Source organism: Halichoerus grypus, chromosome 6, assembly GCF_964656455.1.
Source record: "Halichoerus grypus chromosome 6, mHalGry1.hap1.1, whole genome shotgun sequence".
NCBI classification, from domain to species: Eukaryota; Metazoa; Chordata; class Mammalia; order Carnivora; family Phocidae; genus Halichoerus; species Halichoerus grypus.
Window position 1 is genome coordinate 9,708,613 of NC_135717.1, and position 24,562 is coordinate 9,733,174.

At 47.2% G+C, this 24,562-nt stretch overlaps 1 protein-coding gene and 1 long non-coding RNA gene across 2 annotated transcripts; one reads left to right on the top strand and one right to left on the bottom strand.

The window, feature by feature from the left end:
• Window positions 1-1,360: 1,360 nt before the first annotated feature.
• Window positions 1,361-2,642, bottom strand: CLDN3 (claudin 3). The gene has a single exon (XM_036112580.2). The coding sequence runs from the start codon at window positions 2,391-2,393 to the stop codon at window positions 1,737-1,739; it is 657 nt and encodes a 218-aa protein (XP_035968473.1). The 5' UTR covers window positions 2,394-2,642; the 3' UTR covers window positions 1,361-1,736.
• A 206-nt stretch (window positions 2,643-2,848) lies between these two features.
• LOC144382222 (uncharacterized) lies at window positions 2,849-14,689 on the top strand. Its single transcript, XR_013448720.1, has 4 exons — window positions 2,849-3,597; window positions 7,122-7,249; window positions 13,652-14,245; window positions 14,530-14,689. It is a non-coding gene; the product is annotated as an uncharacterized LOC144382222 (long non-coding RNA).
• Window positions 14,690-24,562: the final 9,873 nt, after the last annotated feature.

Genomic DNA, 24,562 nt, shown 5'->3' on the forward strand with positions numbered 1-24,562 from the left:
TGGTTTCGGGTGCCACCCGTGTGCTAACAACAGCCACGTTTACCACTCCTGAGTCCCAGGTCTCTGTATATGTCCTGCCACTTCCTGGACGTCTCTGCCTGGAGCTCCCCCGGGCTTGCCAAACTGTGTACCCAAAACTGAACCCATCGTCTTGCCCCAGTAACCTGGTCTCCTATTTTGGTAAATGGCACCAGCATCCAATCAGTGACCTAGGACAGAAAATTGGCATTATCTTAATTTTTTTCCCCTCTCCCTCACCCCACATATCCAAATGCTTCTCAAGCCCTGCTCTTCTTGCTTCCTCCCAGCCCCCATCAGGCCGTGCCCAGGGGTCCCACTGCCCCTGCCTTCTTTCTGGCTGCACCATCTCAGCAGGGATGAGAGGCAGAGCCTCTTAGATGGTATCCCCACCTTCATCTCCCTCCTTAAATCCTACTTCCCCAGGGGACTGCGGGAGACAATATTTTAGAGCATAAATCTGACCAGGTGTGTCCTTCCCTGACTCCCAAAACACCGGAATAAGGTCCAGAGTTCATAATTTCACACATGAGACTCCATGACTTGGCCTCCTCTGGGCCCCTGTGCCTCATCCCATTATTTCTTGCACCTAGCTATCTGTCCAGCCTTGGGGGATCTCTCTTTCCTGGTCTGGGGCACAGGCCCCCTTTCCTGCTGCCTGACCCTCCTGAGCTTTCTCCGAGAAACAAGTGCTTCCAAGGCTTGTTAAACTCAAGCCCTAGAGTGTCACCAGAGGTCCTGAGTCCTTTCTCTCTCCTGGTCGGGGCCCCGGGAAGAAAACGAGGCCCCTCTCTCATCTCTCTTCCAGGTGAGAATATTCTGCCCAGCTTTACTTTTGATGCTGTGTTTTACAAAAACAATAGGTCTTTTTGTTCTCCTCTTCCCAATATGAAATCATGGCACTGAATGTGCTCTTTCATACGCACAGGGAAGATTCGTTGTGCAGCCATACCGGGAGGGCTAGGAGTACAAACCCAGATAGCACAGGCTAGAGAAGAGCCCCCCCCCCCCCCCCCGCTCTCCCACCTCCCCCACGCCTCTCTGTCCACCGAGCAGGCTGTTACTGCCCATACCCGCCTCTCCAGACGGGGCCTTTAACATCTGAATCCCCAGGGAGTAGGCCAAATGGCCACCTAGGGCGCGCCCAGCCCAGTTTCCAGCCCCACTTTCCTCGGTTACCCAACCTCTGCCCTCTCTAAGCTTCATTCCGGGCAGCGAGCAGCGGTAGAGCAGAATCCAGCCAAGGCCAACGCCGGCAGGGCAGGGAGGAGGGGGGCGGGGGTGGGTGTTCTGCAGGGAGGTGTAGGCGCGTCGGCCCTCAGGACAAGGAGGCGCCCGCAAATGCAAAACGAAAGGCTTTTATTGAAAAATATCAACTGGCCCTTTTCAAGACTGCGGGTCCCTGCCCAACGCGGGCTTCGGGGCCGCGGCCCGACGGGGCTGGCAAGTAGCGGCGGCCACCGCAGCCCCGCGCTCCGGAGGAGCAAGGTTTCACTGTCCGTGCGGGCTGGTCCCCCGCGCCGTGCTCCCGCTCGCCGGCCCCGGGGGCGGGGGAACGGGGGGGCGTGCAGCTGGGGAAGGGGCCGCCGGGTTGGTCCCTCCCAGTCCAGTGAAGAGCTCCCAGCGTGGGGGGTGGGCTGGTCTCCGATGGGAGGCCGCCCGCCGGACTGGTGGGCGCTGCAGCCCGAGGGGTGCTGGGCTGTCCCCGCGGCTGCCCCTCAGACGTAGTCCTTGCGGTCGTAGGCTGTGCTGGTGCCCGGGCCGGCGGAGCGCGGCGCCGAGTAGAGGATCTTGGCGGGCGCGTACTTCTTCTCGCGCGGCGGGCAGGAGCAACAGAGCAGCGCGCCCCCGAGCAGCTGCAGCGCCGCGGCCGCCCAGCCCACGTACAGGCCCGCGCCCATCTCGCGCTTCTGCGCGTCGGGCACCAGCGGGTTGTAGAAGTCCCGGATGATGGTGTTGGCCGACCAGGACGCCGGCACCAGGGTGAGCACGGCGGCCAGCAGGAAGAGCACTCCCGCCACGATGGTGATCTTGGCCTTGGCCGTGTCGTCCTGCACGCAGTTGGTGCACTGGGCGCCCGCCAGCGCCACGAGGAGCCCGAAGGCGGCCAGCAGGATGGACACGACGATGAGGGCGCGGGCCGCCTGCAGGTCCTGCGGCAGCGCGAGCAGCGAGTCGTACACCTTGCACTGCATCTGGCCGGTGCTCTGCACCACGCAGTTCATCCACAGGCCCTCCCAGGTGATCTGCGCCGTGATGATGCTGCTGCCGATGAAGGCCGTCACGCGCCACATGGGCAGCGCGCAGCACACGATGGTGCTCAGCCAGCCCAGCACGGCCAGCGCGGTGCCGGCGATCTCCAGGCCCATGGACATGGCTGCCGCGCCAGAGCCGGCTCCTCCGGGCGGCTCAGGGTGCGGGACGACGAGGGGCCGCGGCCGCTGGGCCTGGGCGGGAGCCGGGCGCGCCGACGGACGGATGCCTCAGCGGACGGACGCGCGGACGGGCGCACGGACGGCGCGCGCTAACGGCTCCGCTCTGCCCGCTCGCGCCTCCGCAGCGCCTGCACCTGCCTGTGGCTTTGTGCGCGGGCGGCGGCGACTGGGCTGGCCCTGGACCGGGGCCGGTGAGTCTTAGATCCGTGCCCAGCGCTCTGGCGGGGGTGGGAGGGGCGGAGCCGCGGTTCCCCCGGCCTGGGGACAGTGACGTGGCCCCTCTTCCCACCTTCACCGAGCGCCGGGGGAGGGAGGACTTTGCCGGGAGTGGCGCAAACTCGGGGTGGGGGTGGGTGGGTGGGGTGCCAAGAGAGGGCGGGGCCGAGGCCTGCCACCCCGCCCCTCGCTCCTCGTCCCCGACTGTTCCCAAGCTAAGTCTCCGGGCTTGGCAGGGGTTGCGGTACAAATCACGATCTGCTTGACACTCCCCGACCTCCCCACATTTTTGGCGCCATTGGCACAGGCGGCGTGGGGAAGGGGGTCTCTGCCAGCTGGCCGGGATCCATGGGGCCTGGAAGGACCCAGTGTGGGCGTGACCGGGGCTGTTTTCCGGAGAGGGCGGCTGCCCCGGGAGCTGCGCACCTGCTCCTCGGTCCCTCCGGCCCTGGCTGGCGCGCAATCCGGGCTTGATCCAGGCCCTGGAGGTCTGCGCTCAGAAGCCAGGAACCCGCCTCTCCCCACCAAAGGCACCGAGAAGATGCCCCAAAGCAGTTGCTGAACTCAAATTCACCTCCAGCCCCACTGCAGGTCCCTTAGCTCTTACTCCTCCAGTGATCCTGGATACCTTCTAGCAGAGCTGCTCTCCCCTTCCAGAAGTCCCTCTTCCTCATTGGTTCCCCGCCTTCTGCACAGCCTTGTCCTCCCTACCTCTGGGCCCGAGTGAGTGCCGTGACCCACCTTAATGAAATGGTGGTGAAAGGTTTGATCTAGGCGAAAGTGGAAAGTCAGAGATGTTATTTGCAAAGCCCTTGCTCCTATTAACCTGAAAATAAAACTGCCAGTTATTTTACCAGCAAAAATGGGTTTATTCTGGGAAAAGCAGAGAATTACAACCCAGGACGAGCAAGCTGCAGCAAAACCGTAGGTAAGTCCAACAAACAAAGGAGAGGAACATTATTTTATGGAGAAGAAGAAGAAGGAAATGGGGGGGGGGGGGGACTTGTTTTGAACAAAAGTCCGGAAGTAAGAGTTCAGGGTAATGAGGTTTTCTCATTAGCTGAGTGGCAGAGGTGGTCGATTTCTTATAGAAGATGCCATATGTACATCTTTCCGTTTGGGGACCTGTAACTGATGATTCTGTCCTGTTGAGATTCTTCTGTTGGGGTCTGTAATTGACAATTCTTCCTGTAATTGACATGGAGTAGTAGGCTCCCCTACCAGCCTCCTTTTCCAGAATCCCAGGTCCGCTTCAGTGAGGTTTCCCTTCATTAATTTTCACATTTCCTTCGTTGAGATCAAGATCTTTCTTTGAAAGCATCGCTGATCAAGAGTTAGGTATTTTGTATAGAGTGGTTTTGTCCCTCAGTGCCTGGAAGGACCCACACTGGAAGGAAAGTGCATAGCAATTGGGAACCACTTAGGGCCACATTTGAGTAACAAGGAGAGTAAGGAGGGGGAACTCTCAGGTACTTCCCATCTGAAGTCTGTATCTTCTCAAGGTTATGAGCGTCGGAGGTCGTCTTGAAGTGTTGAGCCAGCATCACCTTATTGGGTACATTGTTTTTACGAAAGATTGATAGGCAAGTACAGAATCAAAAATAACATGACAATTTCAAACTGTATGTTGGTTCTAAACCGGGACCCTTGGTCTGAAGGTAGCCGACTGAAAATGTTTATTGGCACTTACTCCAATTTAGGGAAGAAAAGTTTCTCCCTATGAAGGCAAACCTGGACTCATGGATGCTTCCTGGAAGTCCCTGCTTAAAGCAGCTACAAAAGCAGAATAGTAAATATTGCATGAGGAACCAATCAAGTGCATTGGGAAGATACAGTTTAAGTATCAACATGAAGCAATAGCGGATCTCTTTCAGAGTAGCAACACTTCAGAGACTTTTTAAAAAATATTATCTCAGGGTGTCTGGCTGGCTCAGTCAGAAGAGCATGTGACTCTTGATCTCAGGGTTGTGAGGTCAAGCCCCATGTTGGGTGTAGAGGTGAGTTTAAAAATAAAATCTTAAAAAAAATTTATTTAAATTCAATTAATTAACATATAGTGTATTATTAATTTCAGAGGTAGAGTTCAGTGATTAAAAATAAAATCTTAAAAAAAAAAACAAAAAAAAGAGGAGTGCCTGGGTGGCTCAGGCAGTTTAGCCTCTGATTCTTGACTTTGGCTCAGGCAGTGATCTCGGGGTCATGAGATCAAGCCCCGAGTGGGGCTCCCCGCTCAACAGGGAGTCTGCCGGACATTCTCTTTCTCCCTCTCTCTCTGCCCCCTCCCCCCGAAATAAATAATAAGTCTTTAAAAAAATAAAGAGAGAAATTAAAAAAAAAATTGTTATCTCAAAAGAACTGTGTTGAAAAAAAATGTTATTAAATAAAACAGTCTGTAAAGCTGTAAGTTCAGAGACCATGGATTTGGATAAGAATCCATCGTCAGTTAATAGTTGGTTTTTATTTTTATTTATTTATTTATTTTTCTTTAAAGATTTTATTTATTTATTTGACACAGAGAGAGAGCACAAGCAGGGGGAGCGGCAGGCAGAGGGAGAGGGAGAAGCAGGCTCCCCAAGGAGCAGGGAGCCCGATGCGGGGCTTGATCCCGAGGCCCTGGGCTCATGACCTGAGCCGAAGGCAGTCACTTAACCAACTGAGCCACTCAGGTGCCTCTTTATTTTGATTTTAAAAAAATTATTATTATTATTTTAAATAGTTTTTTAAATTTTTAAAATTTTTGTCAGTTGATAGTTTAGATGAAAGAAGGATTTTTATGAATTCTGAACCATCTAAGCCTTCAGAAAAAAACAAGTGAAAAATTACTTTGTTCCGGGATCATGAGGAAGCTGTTTCGGAAAGGCCAAAATCAAAACAAGAGGTTTCCCCTTTTGCAAAGGCTTGAGAAATGCAGAGAAAGGGCATTTTCGTCCTATGGAAAAGAGAAAAAGGCATACAGGTTTGGTCCGGACATCCTGGAAAAGTTGTCTTGTTAGATGCCCTCCGTTTCAATTCTGGGCAATCTTTGCTTTTCAAGTCACCAGATGGTGTGCAGGTCCTGTCAGGATTTGGTGTCTTTTCTTTTTCTTTCTTTCTTTCTTTCTTTCTTTCTTTCTTTCTTTCTTTCTTTCTTTCTTTCTTTCTTTCTCTTTCTTTCTTTCTTTCTTTTCTTTCTTTCTTTCCTTTTCTTTTCTTTTCTTTTCTTCTTTCTTTCCTTTCTTTCCTTTCTTTCCTTTCTTTTTTTTAAAGATTTTATCCATTTATTTGAGAGAGAGAGCAAGCGGGGGGAGGGAGAAGGACAACCAGACTCCACGCTGGGCTTGGAGCCTGATCTCACAACCCTGAGATCATGACCTGAGCTGAAATCAAGAGTCAGACACTTAACCGACTGAGCCACCCAGGTGCCCCAGGGTCTGGTGCTTTCTTTAATGCATCACAGGAATCCAAGAGCCTATTCCCTGGCAGTCCCAGGGTTGGTTTGCAGTTTCTGATACGGGCCTTTCCAGCGAGTTTGATGAGTCTTTCTGGAAGTGTCTCTTCCAACTGATGAGATCTCCAGGTTGCAAGGTGTGCTGCTTAAGGGCATCGATCGTCTCCAGCCAGGTACCCTGTGATAATCTTTTCCAACAGAGGAAGCATTAGCTTGTCTATGAAAGAAAGCTTTGGTCCAGTGAAAAAACATACAAACCATGACTAAAACATATTTATCCATGAGATGGGGAAGCTATATGAAATCCATTTATATGAATGGGTTTCCCTGGATTATCCTTTGAACATGTGGGACAAATGAGGTAGGCACTTTTTGTGGCCTTAGGAACTTTTCTCTACAAATGTTGGTTCATGAATGCTATCATTTTGTCAGTAGACCAGTTGTTTAATTCGTAGACAGTTGTAAATAAAAACCATCAGTAAACTGGGGTGCCTGGGTAGCTCAGTCGTTTAAGCGTCTGCCTTTGGCTCAGGTCATGATCACCAGGTCCTGGGATCGAGTCCAGTGTTGGCCTCGCCGCTCGGCAGGGAGTCTGCCTCTCCCTCTGACTCTCTGCTCATGCTCTCTCCCTCTCTCTCTCTGAAATAAATAAATAAAATCTAAAAAAAAAGAAGAAGAACCATAAGTAAACCATGAAAAATCTGCATTGGTTAGAGGAGTTTCCTATAAATTGTCAATGGGTGTCAAAATTTCATGTCAGTGTTAAGCAGTCATGAGGGGTTTCATCTGGGTCCGTATGTAGGCCTTATTCCAAGATCAGATGCCCTAAGTATCTACCCTAAACTTGTGCAAGCTGTAGTTTTTCTTTGGAGACTTTATGTCCCTTCAAGGCCAAAAGTTTTAACAGATGGGTGCCGTATTCCTGTGAAGAGGTTTGAGGAGGGGAGCATCTGCATATTTTCACAAAGTAGAGTCTGCAGAAAACTTTCTTTTTTTCATTTTTAATTTATGTTTATTTCCTTAAGTAACCTCCAAGACCAACATGGGGCTCGAACTCACGACCTCAAGATCAAGAGCCGCACGCATGCTCTATGGACTGAGCCAGCCAGGCGCCCCCGCAGAAAACTTTCTTTCATCCAAATCAGCTTTTAAGGTAAGGTACTCTGCGAAATCCTGGGGCATTACTGTCCAGGCGTATTTCCATTCTTCCAAGAAAAGGCAAAAAGGTATTGGCTATCCTTATCAACTGGAATACTAAAAATGACCGCATTGATCAATTACAGTGAAAAATTTGCTTTCAGTGGGAATGGATGTTGGTAGTAGCCCATTGGGGTTAGGAACATCAGGGTGCTGAGGGATAACAGTGTTATTTATTGTTCAGAGGTCCTGGACAGATCTCCATCCTTGGCTGTTGGGTTTTCTTACAGGTAAAATGGGGGTGTCACAGGGACTTGTGCAGGGAATAATGAGGCCCTGAGCCTTGTAACTGTCTATTATGGGCTTGATGCCTTGAAGGTCCTCTTTACGTAGAGGGTATTGATTAATTATGGGAAGAGGTTTTGAGGGATTTCTTTGAATCTTGATGGCAGGTGCATGGTGGTTCTGCCAATATCAGTTGAGGATTTTGCCCATAAAGAAGATGGTAGCTGATCTGGTAGGAATAAATGATCAGTGTCCCCAGATTCAATTACAGTGCAATCAGAGACAAAGTACAGAAAACACGCCAAAGGATCATTTATTTCTCCTGTTTGGCTATTTCAGTTTTATTTTATTTTGCTGTCAACTTCTGGAATTATTTCTCCCTTTTAGGAGAAAGAAATTCTGGCACAATACTTTTCTGAGAAATCTTGGCCCAGTAAATGAATACGGGCAGAGGAGGTAAGGAAAAAAGGGTGCATATCTCTTAAAGGGCCTGGACAAGAGGGATAGGTTCAGAGGCAGGAACCTGTTGAGGTTTATTAGAAACTCCTATTATTTGAACCCCTATTATTTTAATACTTTGAGACAGGGGTTGCTTTATAGCAGAGAAGTTGAACCCTGAGAGTATAGCTTGGTGTCAATAAAGACAGAGACAGATTCATCCACGGTCTGGAGAGGGTTTCTCCAAGCTGATTAAGAGCGAGGATTGGGAAGAGCCCCTTGTAGTTTCTGGAAGCCCTGACCCTGGGAACTGGTAGGACATTGGAAAGACCCACCAGAGGGCTAAAGGCAACCGGAGTGCTTAAATTTGTAACAATGTTAAAAAAAAAATTTTTTTTAAATGCCCTGGCTCTTTGCAATAATAATAGAAACTAGAAGGTTTGTGGGGCCTTCATTTGCCAGAGTTGAAAATTGAGAATTTTAGTGGCCTTTCTTTTAGGGGACTCATCTAGAATGTGAGCGAGCCAGTCAAAATCTGGAGTGGTCAGTTTTCCATTCCACCTTGGTCCTTTTAATTGAAAGAGAAAGATCCTGGTTCAGCCTGTTAATAAACATAGACTTAACTTTCCTGGGTGGTGTTAATATCTAAAGGGAGACCAGAATATTCTTTTTCTTTTCTATTTTTTTTTAAGCCCAACATGGGGCTTGAACTCACAACCCTGAGATCAGGACATGAGCTGAAATCAAGAGTCGGACGCTTTACCGACTGAGCCTCCCAGGTGTCCCCAGAATATCCTTTTTTTTTTTTTTTTTAAGATTTTATTTATTTGACAGAGAGAGAGAGGGAACACAAGCAGGGGGAGTGCGAGATGGAGAAGCAGGCTTCCTGCCGAGCAGGGAGCCCGATGCGGGGCTCGATCCCAGGACCCTGGGATCATGACCTGAGCCGAAGGCAGACGCCTAACAACTGAGCCACCCAGGCGCCCCCCCAGAATATCCTTAAAGGACAATTTGGAGTTGACTGTAATAGTTATGAGCAGGTTCATCAGATTTCTGTGTGCAAGACGGAATCTTGTAATTGCTCGGAGGGGATTTCCAGCGAGCGTTCTAATGTCTTGCCAAAAGTTAGGGGTTTCTTTCTTAAAATCCCCTTCAAGATGTTACTTTCCTGTTCGTTTATCCCGTGCTTGGCCTGGTCCTCAACAACAGGCATGCAGACTGATTGAGATAAATCTGAGAAACCAGGTTGGTAGGTTTGAATAATTGTTAGATTCGTCAGCAAACTACTGGGGTGCTCAGTCACTTTAGGAAACTCATTTACTTAAGACTGGTAATCCAGCCTTGGTCCAGGGAACGTAGGAAACTTGAGGTTTATTTATTTATTTATTTAAAGATTTATTTTTGGGGTGCCTGGGTGGCTCAGTCGTTAAGCGTCTGCCTTCGGCTCAGGTCGTGATCCCAGGGTCCTGGGATCGAGCCCCACATCGGGCTCCCTGCACCGCGGGGAAGCCTGCTTCTCCCTCTCCTACTCCCCCTGCTTGTGTTCCCTCTCTCGCTATGTCTCTCTCTGTCAAATAAAAAAACAAAAAAATCTTAAAGATTTATTTTTATTTATTTGAGGGAGGGGCAGATGGAGGGGAGGGGCAGAGGGAGAGGTAGAGAGAGAGAATCCCAAGCAGGTTCCACGCCGGCACGGAGCCCGATACGGGGCTCGATCTTACCACCCTGAGTTCATGACCTGAGCCGAAATCAAGACTTGGATGCTGAACTGACTGAGCCACCCAGGTGCCCCATACTCGATTTTTCTTATTTATTTTTCATTCTTTCTCTTCTCCCATATATCAGCTCCATTGGGGCATCCAGAATGTCCCCAAACGGGCAAGGATTTCTGCCAGTTTTATTTGCCAGGAGGGAGCTTTGTAATCTGGTAGGAACCAAGGGCACCTCCAAGGGAGATGAGAGACCTAAGGGTTTTTCTGGTTTGCCCACATCTTTCAAACCACATGCATGCAGCCTGTGTCCTCTTCCCTAAGTGCCCAGGCCCCAAGGTGATAGAAGAGTAAGGGAAACAGGGCTAGAGGCCCATGAGAACTAGGGTCCTGCTTCTTGCAGGGGCAAAGGTCTTGGGCTGGGCCTGTTGGGGCTGGGCCGGGCAGGGCTGGGAGTGTCCGGCCAGAGGGCCCCGCTGGTGCTGGGTGGGGGCTGCCCCTACAGGAGTTTCGAGTAGCCCGGGTTCATTTCAGTGGACCGCTGGCTGCCACAGTTTCCTGGTTCGTGGGGGTGGCTTTGGGCCAGAAGAGAAATAGAACCCCGAGGCAGCATGGCCTGGTTTGGGGGGCGCCGAGGTCAGTTGCTTTCGGCCAGAGCCTGGGTCCCTGGCTGGTGGTGCCCCGGGGGAGGGCTGTGCGCTCTGTCTCTTGCTAGCTGGGAGGCTGAGGACAGTCATGTCACCTCTCTTACCTGAACTTCCTCTTCTGTAAAACAAGGAAGACAGTGTCCGCATGACCCATCTCGCAGGGCTGGGATGAGAATGGACGCCATGTGAGTGTAAACCAGAAAAAAAACTCAGGCAGGACATGCCAATGTGCTGAGAATGTGTGGAGAGAGCGTGGGGTGTAGTTGGACAGACCCGAATGTGAGCCCAGCTGCCCTCCCCAGCCATGTGACCTTGAGCAAGTGCTTTTCCTCCCGGAGCCTCAAGTTCCTCAGCTGTGAGGAGGGGCTTGTTCTGAGCTGCCTGGGTTAGGCGGGTGGGCAAGGACAGGTGCCTGGCTCCTGGGGCTGAGGGATGGGGGTGTGCTGGGCAGGCCTGTAAGGAGATGTGGCAGCTGGACTGGAAGCTTCATGCCCAGGGGCCAAACTTCAGGGACTCTGCAAATAAGACTTTGGCTCTGGGCAAACAGCTCTAATCAGCTTTGTGCTTAATATCTACCACGGTTCTTACAACCCAATAATAAAAACACAAATAACCCAGTTTAAACAATGGCCAAAGGATCTGAATAGACATTCAGAATAGACAAAGGAGACATACGAATGGCCAAGAAGCACATATCAAGAGATGTTCGAAGCCATTAGCCATTAGACAAATGCAAATTAAAACCACAAAGACATGGGGCACCCGGCTGGCTCAGTCCATGGAGCCTGTGACTCTTGATCTCAGGGTTGTGAGTTTGAGTCCCATGTTGGGTGTAGAGATTACTTATTTGAGAGAGAGAGAAAGCATGAGAGTGGGGAAGGTAAGAGGGAGAAGCAGGCTCCCTGCTGAGTGGGGAGCCCGATGCGGGACTCGATCCTGGGACTCCAGGATCAGGACCTGAGCCGAAGGCAGATGCTTAACCAACTGAGCCACTCAGGCTCCCCTTAAAAATAAAATCTTAAAAAAAAAAAAACAACCACCACAAAGAGATACCACTTCATACCCACGGGGATGGCTGGAATCGTAAAGATGGATAAGGACAGATGGTGCCAAGGAGCTGGAGAAATGGGGACCCCCATATGCTGCTGGGAATGTAAAATGTCTTGGCTGCTTTTGAAAAATAGTCTGGCAGTTCCTCAAAAGGTAGAGTTACTATTTGCCCCACGATTCCACTGCTAGGTATTTATTCACGGGAAAGGAGAAATCAGTTCATGCAAAAGCTTGCACACGAATGTTCTGTGCATAGCAGCATTATTCATAATAGCCCCAAAGTGGAGACATCTTGAGTGTCAGCTGGTGAATGGTTAACCAAATGTGGTATGTCTATCAGTGGAATATTATTTGGCCATAAAAAGGAATAAGGCAACCATACATGGATAAGCTTTGACAACATTATGGTAAGTTTAAAGATGCCGGTCACAAAGCATGACACGTTTTGTGATTCCATTAAAAAAAAATATTCAGAGGCGCCTGGGTGGCTCAGTCAGTTAAGCGTCTGCCTTCGGCTCAGGTCATGATCCCAGGGTTCTGGGATCGAGCCCTGCGTTGGGCTTCCTGCTCAGTGGGGAGCCTGTTTCTCCCTCTGCTGCTGCTGGAGGCACTAGGTGTGATTGGGTAGAATGGTGTGTGTGTGTGTGTGTGTGTGTGTGTGTGATTCCAAGAAGCAAAGCACTGGGAAAAGAGGAAGGGAGAGAAGAGTGCCTGCAGCTAGATTAGCCTGTTCCTTATCTCCTGCCCAGTGTCCAAGCCCCTAGAGTCGGCATCAGGGCCCTGGGGCCAGCTTCCCCCGATGGCGGCCCCTGTGGCATCCTCCTGTTTCTTCCAGTCCCCGCACACTCTGGCCCTTCCTCTACCCACCTCAGTAGGCAGTCTCCACTGGGACCACACTCTTGCAGTCTCCAGCATGGGAAGCCGTGAGAGCTGTGTGCAGAGGTGGGGGCAAAGGGGAAGAGCCCGAGGCTTGAGGAGTTTGGGGGCCCAGATGCCCTTGCTGGGGGCAACCCATGTGAAGCTCAGGGACAAGGGTACACGGGGGACCCACCTGTGCCTACTGTAATTGCTGAGTCCTTGCGGGAAGTGTCACCCTTTGGCTGCAGCGTCTAGGTGTCAGTGTGGTGGAGGGGGTGTGGGTGTGGGTGTGGGTGTGCAGTATTCGTGGATGATGTGTCCGGATGTGTGAGGATGAGAAATCAACAGTAGTGATTATGCGTATCGCTAAATGGGTGTTTTAAACTTTGTTATCAATTTCATTTGATCACAGCGCTAATCTATGTCCCCAGTGCTTGGCCAAGGGTTGTAAACTGCAGCCCAGGGGCAGAATTCAGCCTGCGGTCTTGTTGGACCAGCACAAAGTTTTTCTAAAGCCTGAGTTAGAATGCTTCTAAGTGGGGCATGCACACTCCAGTTGCTGATGGTACCTAATATCTTTCTTTCTTTGTTTAATTAACCTTTTTAATTTGAGATCATTGTAGATTCACATACAGTTGTAAAAAATAATACAGAGAGATTCATATACAGTTGTAAAAAGCAGTGCAGATGGAGCACTGGGTGTTATACGCAAATAATTAATCATGGAACACTACATCAAAAACTAATGATGTATGGTGATTAACATACCATAAAAAAAAAAAAAAAGCAATGCAGAGCTCTCCATACTCTCTATCAGGTTTCCCCCAGTGATGACATCTTGTAAAATTATAGTACAATGTCACAACCAGGATATTGACATTGATAGGACACAGAGCATTTGCAAACTGCAAGGCTCCCTCATCTGCTCTTTAATCGCCACACCCCCTCCTTGTCCCTGGCAATCACTCATTTGTTGTCATTTCAAGAATGTTAAATAGGGGCGCCTGGCTGGCTCAGTCGGAGGAGCATGCGACTCTTGATCTCGGGGTCATGAGTTCGAGCCCCATGCTGGGCATAGAGATTATGCAAATAAGTAGAACTTTAAAAAAAGAATGTTATGGGGCGCCTGGGTGGCTCAGTTGGTTAAGCGACTGCCTTCGGCTCAGGTCATGATCCTGGAGTCCCTGGATCGAGTCCCGAATCGGGCTCCCTGCTCGGCAGGGAGTCTGCTTCTCCCTCTGACCCTCCCCCCTCTCATGTGCTCTCTCTCATTCTCTCTCTCTCAAATAAATAAATAAAATCTTTAAAAAATAAATAAATAAATAAATAAAAATAAAAAAAGAATGTTATGTAAATGGAATCACACAGTATGTACTATAACTTTTGCTGTTGGTTTTGGTCACTCAGCATGATTCTTTTTTTTTTTTAAAGGTTTTATTTATTTATTCAACAGAGAGAGAGAGAGAGCACACAGCAGGGGGAGCAGCAGAGGGAGAGGGAAAAGCAGACTCCCCACCGGGCAGGGAGCCCCATGCGGGGCTCGATCCCAGGACCCTGAGATCCTGACCTGAGCTGAAGGCAGACGGTTAACCGACTGAGCCACCCAGGTGCCCCTCAGCATGATTCTTCTTCATCCAGGTTGTTGTGTGTATTGATAGTTTGTCCCTTGTTATTGTTGAATGATATTGTCTGGTATGGATGTAAATCTTTTGTGTAACCATCTACTGCTTGAAGGACGTCTGGATTATTTCCGGTTTGGGCTATTATAAATAAAGCGGTTGAAAAACACTTATGTACAGGTTTTTGTGCGAACATGTCTTCATTTCTATGGGATAAATGCCTACAGATGCAATTTCAGGGTTGTATGGCAGTTGTATGTTCAACTTTAAAGAAACGGCCAAACTGCTTTCCTGAGTGGCTGTACCATTTGTCATTTCCATCAGCAGTGTGTGAGATATCCAGTTTCTCTGCGTCCTCAGCAGCATTTGGTACTGTCCCTGTATTTTACTGACGTCATTCTGATAGGTGCGTATTGGTATTTTGCTATGGTTTTAATTTGCATTTCATTAATGACTTAATGATGTTAGATATCTTTGCATGTGCTTATTTGCCATCTGTGTATCTCCTTTATCGAAATGTCTCTTTGTAGCTTTTGCTCATGTTATAATTGGATTGCTTGCTTTTTTTTTAGCTCTTGTGTTTTAAGAGTTCTTTATGTATCTTACATAGTAATCCTTTGTTGAATATGTGATCTGCAGCTGTTAACCTTAAAAAATAAAACTGCCAGTTACTTATTATTTTTTAACTAGGCTCCTTGCCCAGTGTGGGGCTTGAACTCGCCACCGGGAAGTGAAGAGTCGCAGGCTTCACCGACTGAGCCAGCCAGGCGCCCCAAAACTGCCAGTTATTTTACCAGCAAAAAATGGTTTTATTTGGCAAGAAGGGAAAATCACAACCTATGACAAACAAGCTATGGCAAGTCCATTGGAGGAACGCTCTTTTATGGGGGGAGGGGGGGGAGTTGAGAAGGCTGTTAAAAACAAGTCCATTGGAGGAAACTGGGAGCTCAGAGTCTAGTGGCTTCTCATTGGCTGAGAGGTGACAGTCTCTCATTGGCTGGGCTGTTGCCGGGGTGTAGGAAAGCCTTTCCTCCTCCTGCTGGATTAGTGAGGTAGAATCAGTTTGCAAGCAGTTTCTTCCTGTTGGGTTTGCAATTGACCCTGAGTGGTAGGACATGAGAGAACTCCCCCTACTGGTGGCCTCCCGACTCCGTTTTAGTGAGGTTTCCCTTCATTAATTTTAACACAACAGTTGCTTCCGCTCTAGCTTGTCTTTTTGTCCTCTTAACAAAGAGCAAAAGCTTTATTTTTATATATTTATCTCGTATCCAGAGACCTTGTTAAACTCACTCATTCTAGGAATGTTTTTGTAGATTTCTTGGGATTTTCTACATAGGCAATCATGTCATCTGTAAATAGGGATAGATTTATTCTTTCCTTTCTGAACTGTACACCTTGCATTTCCTTTTTTTGCCTTACTGCTCTGGCTACAGCTTTGGTCATTAGCTGAATAAGGGTAGTGAGAGCAGCCATTCTTGCTTCGTTCTGATCTTGGGGTGGAAGCATCCAGTCTTTCACCATTGAGTAGAATGTTAGCTGTAGGTTTTTTTGAAGATGCTCTTTTTTTTTTTTTTTAAGATTTTATTTATTTATTTGTCAGAGAGAGACACAGCGAGAGAGGGAACGAAGCAGGGGGAGTGGGAGAGGGAGAAGCAGGCTTCCCGCGGAGCAGGGTGCCCGATACGGGGCTCGATCCCGGGACCCTGGGATCATGACCTGAGCCGAAGGCAGCCGCTTAACGACTGAGCCACCCAGGCGCCCCGAAGATGCTCTTAATCAAGTTGAAGAAGTCCCCCTCTATTCCTATTTTTCAGAGAGTTGTATTTTTTTTTTTTAATCATGAATGAGTGTTGAATTTTGTCAAATGCTTTTTCAGCATCAGTTGAAATGATTATGTGAGTTTTCTTCTTTAGCTTGTTCATGTGGTGGATTATATTGATTGATTTTTGAATAATGAGCCAGTCTTGCATGCCTAGAATAAACTCCATTTGTCATGGTGTATAATTCTTCTTATGTACCCTGCATTTTATTAGCTAACATTTTTGTTGAAGATTTCTGAGTCTGTATTCATGAGCGATAGTGAAGTTTTCGATTTTTGTATTGTAGTTGTCTGGGTTTGGTATCAGGATAATATTAAACAAAATGTTTAAATCTGCCATGATGATCATCCTGTGACCTGAAACCAAATCTGCCATGATAATCATTCTGTGACCTGAAACCTTCTTGAGCACAGCACCCCCCCCCCCACCCATTCTTTCCTTTTCTTTAACCATACCCTTAAGTACACCCTTGGGGCATAAGGTGCTTGATCCGCCCTGGAGATATGACTATGACACACATGATTCTTAAACATTCTCTTCTTGGGAGGTCCCCCAGCATGTACTCCCAGCCTCTAGGGCTGGAAAAGCGGGTCTTAAGGGGAGCGGGGTTGCAGAGATCTACTCATCTTGTGGCAGTGCAGGACATGCTTCTGTTGGTCCCCTTGATAAGCCCTTTCTGGTCAAGCTGTACTTGTTGGCCTTTTTCTTCAGTCTTACAGCTTCTTCAGCCTTTGGAGGTTGTTTGCAGTTTTGCATATACTTATTTTTCATAGAACAGAGCTCCTTGTTCTTAGGCCTTTGGAACTGGACTGGATTACACCACTTGCTTTCCTGATTCTCTACCTTGCAGATGGCAGATTGTGGGACTTTTCGCGGTCTCCGTAACTGGCTGAGCCATTCCTAAAATTTCCCTCTCTCTCTCTCCTTTCTCTGGGTAACCCTGATGAATTCTCCAGTGAAAACTGGGCCTGGAAATTCTTTTTTAGGAGTTTTATTGATTTATTTATATTTTTAAAGGATTTATTTATTTAGAGAGAGCATTAGCAGGGGAGGGGCAGAAGGAGAGGGAGAGAGAATTCTAAGCAGACTCCATGCTGAGTGCGGTGCCTGATGTGGGGTTGATTTCATTATCTTTGAGATTATGACCTGAGCTGAAATTAAGAGTCAGATGCTTAACTGACTGAACCACCCAGGTGCCCCAGGAGTTTTAAAATTACAAATTTAATTTCCTTAATATTTACAGGGCTATTCAAATTATCTATTTCATATTGGGTGGGTTGTAGTTTGTGGTGTGGTTTTTTTGTTTGTTTGTTTTTTGTTTTTTAGAAATTGGTCCACTTCATCTAAATTGTTGAGTTAATGGGTGTAGAATTGTTCATAATATTTGCTTATTATCCTTTTGATGTCTATAGGGTCTGTATGATAGCTCCTGTTTTATTCCTATTGGTAAGTTGTGTCTTCTCTTTTTTTCCTTTGTCAGCCTTACTAAAGGCTTGTCATTTTCATCATTTTCTTTCAAAGAAGCAGCTCTTTGTTTCATTGATCTCTATTTTCAAGATCTTCATTATTTCCTTCCTTCATTTACTTTGGGTTTATTTTGTTTCTCTTTTTCTAAATTCTTGATGTGGGAGCTTAGATTATTGATTTGGGACTTTTCGTCCTTTCTAACACATGCCTTTAATGCTACCAATTTCCCTCTCAGCACTGCTTTATGAGTCCTACAATTTTGATATTGTTGTATTTTCATTTTCACTTAGTTTAGTGCATTAAAAAAAATTTCCCTTGACTTATGGCCCCCATGGTTTCTGATGAAAAATTTGCTGTTATTCTAATTGTTTTCCCTTAAAGGCGAGGTGTTGTTTTTCTCTGGCTGCTTTTAAGAATTTTGCCCTCGGTCTTTTGTTTTCTGCAGTTAATGATTATATTTCTTTGTGTATATTTTTGGGGTGGTTTATCCTGTTTGAGATTTGCTTTCCTTGAATCTGTAAGTGTATGTCTCTTGCCAAATTTGGGGAATTTTCCGCCATTATTTCTTCAAGTACTTTTCCAGCTCTTCCTTCTTTTCCTTATCCTTCTGGGACCCTGATGACCTAAATGTTAGATCTTTTGTTACAGTCCCACAGATGCCTGAGGCTCTCTTCATTTTTCTTCCAGTCTATTTTTTCTTGTTGTTCGGATTGGGTAATATCTATTCTATGCTCACAGATTCTTTCTTCTGTCCTTTCCCTTCTGCTCTTGAGCACATCCACTGAGTTATCATATTTTTCAAGTCTTAACTTTCCATTTGTTTCTTCTTTATAACTTACATTTCTTTGCTGAAGTTTTCTTTTTTTTTTTTTTTTAAAGATTTTATTTATTCATTTGAGAGAGAGAGAGGAGAGCACAAGCAGGGGGCAGGGGGAGCAGGCAGGGAGAAGCAGGCTCCCCACTGAGCAGGGAGCCCAATGCAGGGCTCGATCCCAGGACCCTGAGATCATGACCCAAGACAAAGGCAGTTGCCCAAAGGACTGAGCCACCCAGGCACCCTTGAAGTTTTCTTTTTCATTTGTTTTAAGTGCATTTGTAATTGCTCATGTAATTATTTTTATCATGGTTGGTTTAAGACGATTTTTGTCAGGAAGTTTCGATATCTCTGTCACCTCGGTGTTGACATCTATTGCTTGTCTTTTTCATTCAGTTTGAGATCTTCCTGTTTCTTCGAATGATGCATGATTTTCAGTTGAATTCTGGACATTTTTGTATTATGTTCTGAGAGTCTGGATCTTACTTAAACCTTCTGTTTTAGATGTTTTATTTTGACACTACAGGAAAAGGACAAGGGGCTTCCTCATATTGGCAGGCAGAAGTAGAAGTTCCAAGTTCCCCATTTGGCCTTGATTGGCATCTGGGGCAGGGAGGAGGGTGGCTCTTCTTTACTTCTGGACAGGCATGGGAGTTCTGGCTCTTCAGGTAGTTTCTACCAACGGCATGATGGGGGTGACCTCCTCTGATACAACCCGGTGACGGAGATGTGTGGTGTCTTTGTACTCCCCGGTGAGTGGATGGCTAACTTCCCCATGTGGTCTCCGCCAACACTGACGGGGTAGGGGTCGTCACCCCACCTTGGTGAGGAGTTGCTTGCTTTGGGACAGCCTTTGGAGGGTAGAAGTCTAGGCTCTGCATACATAAATGGTGTGAGTGCGGGTGGCTATTGTCTAAAACTTCTGTCTTTCTAGGCTGCCCTTTTCCTGGTCCTCTGACTAGAGCTTTCTTTGGGGCTTTGTCTGTGCCCATTGGTGTCTCCCAGTTGCCTGCTTCCTCATTTCCATGTCTGGGATACAGGAAGGAAAAACAAAACCCAGAGCACTCACTGTGTGTCACAAGGAGCCTGAAGGTGGCTAGCAGGATGGTGACAACGAGGGCATAATATGTCCCTAGCTGGTCTGCCTTCTCTCCACCTTGCAATCTTCCCATGTTTGTTTTAGCTATAAAGTCCCGGGGCTTTAGTTGTACTTGGCAGAAGGAACAGGGAAAAGTACATCTACTCCATCTTCTTCTAAGAAGTGGAAGTCCGCCACCTATTGTCTTACACCTGGCTCTGAGTATGCATTTTCATTACCTGTTCATCCCTTGTAACCACTTGAGTTTGAGACCCCTGGCTTAGATTTTTTTTTTTAAGAGGTTGTATTTTTTTTTTAATTTTATTTTATTATGTTATGTTAATCACCGTACATTACATCATTAGTTTTTGATGTAGTGTTCCATGATTCATTGTTTGCCTATAACACCCAGTGCTCCATTCAATACATGCCCTCTTTAATACCTATCACCAGGCTAACCCATTCCCCCCACCCCCCTCCCCTCTAGAACCCTCAGTTTGTTTCTCAGAGTCCATAGTCTCTCATGGTTAGTCTCCCCCTCCGATTTCCCCTGATTGACTTTTCCCTTCCTACTATCTTTTTTTTTTAAAACATATAATGTATTATTTGTTTCAGAGGTACAGGTCTGTGATTCATCAGTCTTACACAATTCACAGCGCTCACCATAGCACATACCCTCCCCAATGTCCATCTTGGCTTTTATAGTTCTGTGTGTTGGCCCTGGATCCCTTACTGGCAACCAAAATGAGAAAAAGGGAGAGGAGAAGAAAGAAACCCAAGGGAAAGTCAGTGGGGATAGGCTGGGGCTGAGGGCACTGCAGGGGAGAGAGGGACGTGAGACCTCAGTCCTCAGCTCCTGCAGGGTCTTGTGTCCTTACCTCGGGAAGCCTCCCTCTTAGGGAATGGAGGGTAATAGACTCTGTTGCATTCTAAGTTTATGTAAGCCTTGGGGACCTTATCATATCTTCATCCAAGCAGCACGAAGTTAAACAAAGCAGCTTTTGAGGCCCAAGGAGAGAGAAGTTGACTTAAGATAGTTCTCTATCAGAGGTTACTCAACCCTTAGTGTTTCTTGCCTTATCACTGACGGTGGCCACGCTCCCCTGTCAGCACGGTCCTGGGGCACTGGTGCTCTGACTCTGAGCTCCAACCCAAAGGACAGTCCTGTTGCTGAAGGGGCTCAAATTCCTTTGTGGGCTGATGAACAGCCCTGTGGGTGCCAGGTAGCCTTCTCTCCCCACCCCCCCACCCCCCCTGCCAGCCCAGTGCCTGCTTGATGGGCTTGTGACTGCAGAGGCCACTGTGGCAGGGAGGGAGGCCAGGCAGGGCTTTTTCTCACCAAGGCTGACCACAGTGCCCAACTGGGAGCAAAGTAGGATCAATCCTGAATCTGGTATGGCCCGTTCCTTCCTTAGGGACCAGCTGGCCTAACGCAAACCCACCACTCCAGACTCCTGTTGGGAGGATGTCAGCAATTTGTCCACACCAGTAGATGCTTATTTGGGATTTGTATCAGCTCTACTGGTGTATGATGCTTCTGCCAGTAGCACCCTTCATGAGCTCACTAATGCCTCGTACACTGTTCTGATGAATCCCACCATATTGCTTCTGATCTAGAAGCTGCTTTACAGCAAAAGAAGCAAGGGCAATGTCCTGAGAGTCCTGCTTTTATCACAGACCCCACCATCTAGAAGCATCTGGCTCTGCAGGATGATGCAATGGCCTTTGGGGGACGGCGGTGACTCCACCCAGGAGACAACAGCCTGGGAGGTTGGACTGCCATCTGGCAGATGCTTCTACACCTTGTGCTGTTTCTCCTGTACGCAGAACACGTGTGCATTCACGGACCGCCCTCCTCCCCTGGTCTGCTAAAGAGGACTCAGTAATTGAGATGGGATTTGCTCCCCCATCTCATCAATTGGAAGGAGGAGGAATTGCTTGCTGGGGGAAAGACAATGTGGATATACATAATAAAGTGTTGAGGTGGGCAGGACAGGAACAACTCTTTAGACCGGGACTGGAAAAGAGGTTTTGGGGGAAGCTTCTAGATCTGCTTAGGATCAGTTGTGGGGTGGGAGGTGGGACGAGTGGAGAGGAAAGGAGGTTCTCATCTGTTGTAGTAGACCACATATCTCCATACTTTTGACATGTTTCAAAAGGCAAGGGTGGGGTAGGGAGTTCCTCCATACTTCTAGGTCGTGCTTTGTGAATGGGACATCAAGCCTGCTGAATTAGGTCTCCAGGATCTTGGTGTTATATGTGGATCCAGGAACTGAGGGGCAAAAATGGGGGCGGCGTCACCCTGAGGAACACCTTATGGTCCACTCTTAGCTATTTTGTGTTCTGAACTCTGCCGAAGAAGGAATGCTCTCGAGGGGGACTGCATGATCACAGGCCCACTACACTGGGAAGGAGGGGACCTCCTGGCCATTTGGGGTTCCTTGTGCCCCTATAAGAACAGGCCGAAGGGAATCTCTACAATGGATTAGGCGATTGACTCTGACCATGGAAGGTATATCAAGTCACAGTTAGCCAGAGGGGAGCAGAGGCAGTACTTGTAATACCTCAGGGACCCTCCTGAGCATCTACATTCTTCCATCACCACTGATAAATGTTCAAAGCAGCCCACCTCCAGGACCACCGAAGCCTAGGAGGCCCAGGATTGAAGGTCAAGCCATCTCCATGGGAGAAGAGTGCTGGCCCAGCCTCCAAAGCTGAGCCGTGGAGGGAAGGAGGAGGGGGACACAGCCTGGGATTCGCTGCAGAAACCAAGTTGGCAGCCCACCCACCATCTTGCCACTACACTGTAAAATTGCCCTCTTGCCCTTCAAACATATCTTTTAAAGTTGTGAGATATTTCAAACACACAGGAACGTACAAAGAATAATGTAAGAAACACCCACGGGACTCCACCACTCAGATCTTATTCCGCTAAAGCCCTTTTATGTCCCCTCACTATCCCTTCACTGTCCTAAAGTTGACATGCCATCTTCCTGTTCATGTTTTTATTTATTTATTTATTTATTTATTTATTTATTTATTAAAAGATTTTATTTATTTATTTGACAGAGAGAGACACAGCGAGAGAGGGAACACAAGCAGGGGCAGAGGGAGAGGGAGAAGCAGGCCTCCCGCCGAGCAGGGAGCCCGATGCGGGGCTCGATCCCAGGACCCTGGGATCATGACCTGAGCCGAAGGCAGACGCCTAACGACTGAGCCACCCAGGCGCCCCCCTGTTCATGTTTTTATGTTTTTGCCACTTAGCTCTACATCCACTTATGATACTTAGATCTATTTTGTGCGTTAAAAATTTCACATAAATGGTCTTAGATTGCACATATCATTTTTCAGTTTGCTTTTTTCGTTGACCTTATGTTTTCACAATTGATCCACGTTTATGCAAGAAGCTCTAGTTCATTCGTTGTAACTGCTGTGAAGCGTTCCATCAGGTGAGTGTACCACAGTTTCTATCTCTTCTCTCCACGAGTATTTGGATTGTTTCCCACTTTCGCTATTACAAGTAAGATGTGACACACATCTTTATAAATGCATGTGTGTGAGAGTTTCTTTGGAAGCAAATTGCTGGATTATAAGGTATACGCACCTTCCACCTTACCAGCTACTGCTGGGGAGTTCCTATTGCTACACATCCTGCAATACTTCATAGAGTCAGACTTTCTATTTTTATATTTATTCATTTATTCATTTATTTATTTGGCCATTCTGTGTCAAGTGGCATCTCATTATTTTGTGTGCATTTCACCGGTTATTAGCGACATTGAACATCTTCCCATTTGTGTATCATTCATTTCAGTGTTCACTTCCGTGGGCTACTTTATTGATGGAGTTTGCTTTGTTTTCTATTGGAATGTTTGTCCATTTCTTACCAAGTTATAGAACTTACATGTTCTGAATACTAATCATTTGCTGCAAATATCTTCTCCCAGACCGCAGCTTATCTTTTCCCATTTTTATGGAGTCTTTTGCCATGCAGTTTCTTTTTTTGAGGCCTAAAGTACATTCAGTGAGGTCCTTAAGATGCACAAATCTTTATTTCCCCCAAGGATTTTATTTTTAAGTAATCTCTATACCCAGCGTGGGGCTCAAACTCACAACCCCGAGATCAAGAATTGCATGCTCCACTGACTGATCCAGCCAGGTGCCCCTAAAATGCACAAATCTTAAGTACAGCTTGATGAAATCTTTACATTTGTATGTACTAGGTAACCACCACCCAGATCAAGACAGCATTTCCATAATCCCAGAAGTTTTCCTGGTGTCCCTTCTCTTTCTGTCTCCCCAGAGATGGCCACCTCTTTCACCATTGATTACTTTTGCTTGTTTTGATAGTTATATGAATGGAATGAGCATGTACTCATCTGTTTCTAGCTTCTTTAACTCAGTGTGAGGTCCATGCATGCTGTTGGGTGTGTCAGTGGTTGGTTCCCTCTTCATTGCTGTATAGTATTCCATTGTGTGACTATGTCACAATTCATATTTCATTTTTCTTTTGATGAGCATTTGGCTTGTTTCCAATTTCTTTTTTTTAAAAAAAGATTTTATTTATTTATTTGACAGAGAGAGAGGTAGCGAGAGCAGGAACGCAAGCGGGGGAGTGGGAGAGGGAGAAGCAGACTCCCCGCCGAGCAGGGAGCCCGATGTGGAGCTCGATCCCAGGACCCTGGGATCATGACCTGAGCCGAAGACAGATGCTTAACGACTGAGCCACCCAGGCTCCCCTCCAATTGCTTTTCTATTACACATGTGTCCTTGTCTTCCAGGTACATGTGCCTGAGAGTTTCTCTAGAAGCAGAAATGCTGGGTCATGGGGTATACATACCATTCACCTTATGGGGTATTGCCAAATGATTCTCTAAAATTGTACCAACCACCACTCCCTGCAGCGTGTTGGAGAGTTTCTGTTGCTGAACATCCCTGCCAACACTTGGTAGTTTTGTTCTTCTGTGGATGTGAAATGGTAACTTACTGTAATTTGCATTTCTCTGATGGCTAGTGAGGTTGAACACCTTTCATAGATTCATTGGTCATTCCGATTATCTTCTATAGGATGCCAATTCATAGCCTTTGTCTGTCTTTCTGTTAGGTTGTCTTTTTCTTATAGATTTTGTAGAAGATCTTTATCTATTCTGATTACTAACCATTTGTTGGCTATGTGGGTTGTATAACTTTTTTATTATCTTTCATCAGGCCAGGTGTTTTTTTTTAGAGATTTTATTTAATTTATTTATTTCTTTTTCTTTAGGTAGGGCTAAGAGAGGCTGGGAGATGGGCTAAGTGGTCTAGAGGACCCCGGGGCCAGATCCATCCCATCCACCTCTAGTCCCGTCCCCATAGAGATTTTGTTCTTGAGTAATCTCTACACCTGATGTGGGGCTCGAACCCACAACCCCGAAATCAAGAGTCTCATGCTCTACCGACTGAGCCAGCTGGTCACCCTGATCATGCCAGTTTTTTAATGTGCCCAAGTTTATCAATTTTTTCATCTTTCATACCTTTTGAATCTTATTTAAAAATGCTTCCCTA

What these genes read in the sequence shown, in the direction of transcription:
- CLDN3 (XM_036112580.2), bottom strand. Translation starts at nt 2,393, where the DNA reads ATGTCCATGGGCCTGGAGATCGCCGGCACCGCGCTGGCCGTGCTGGGC.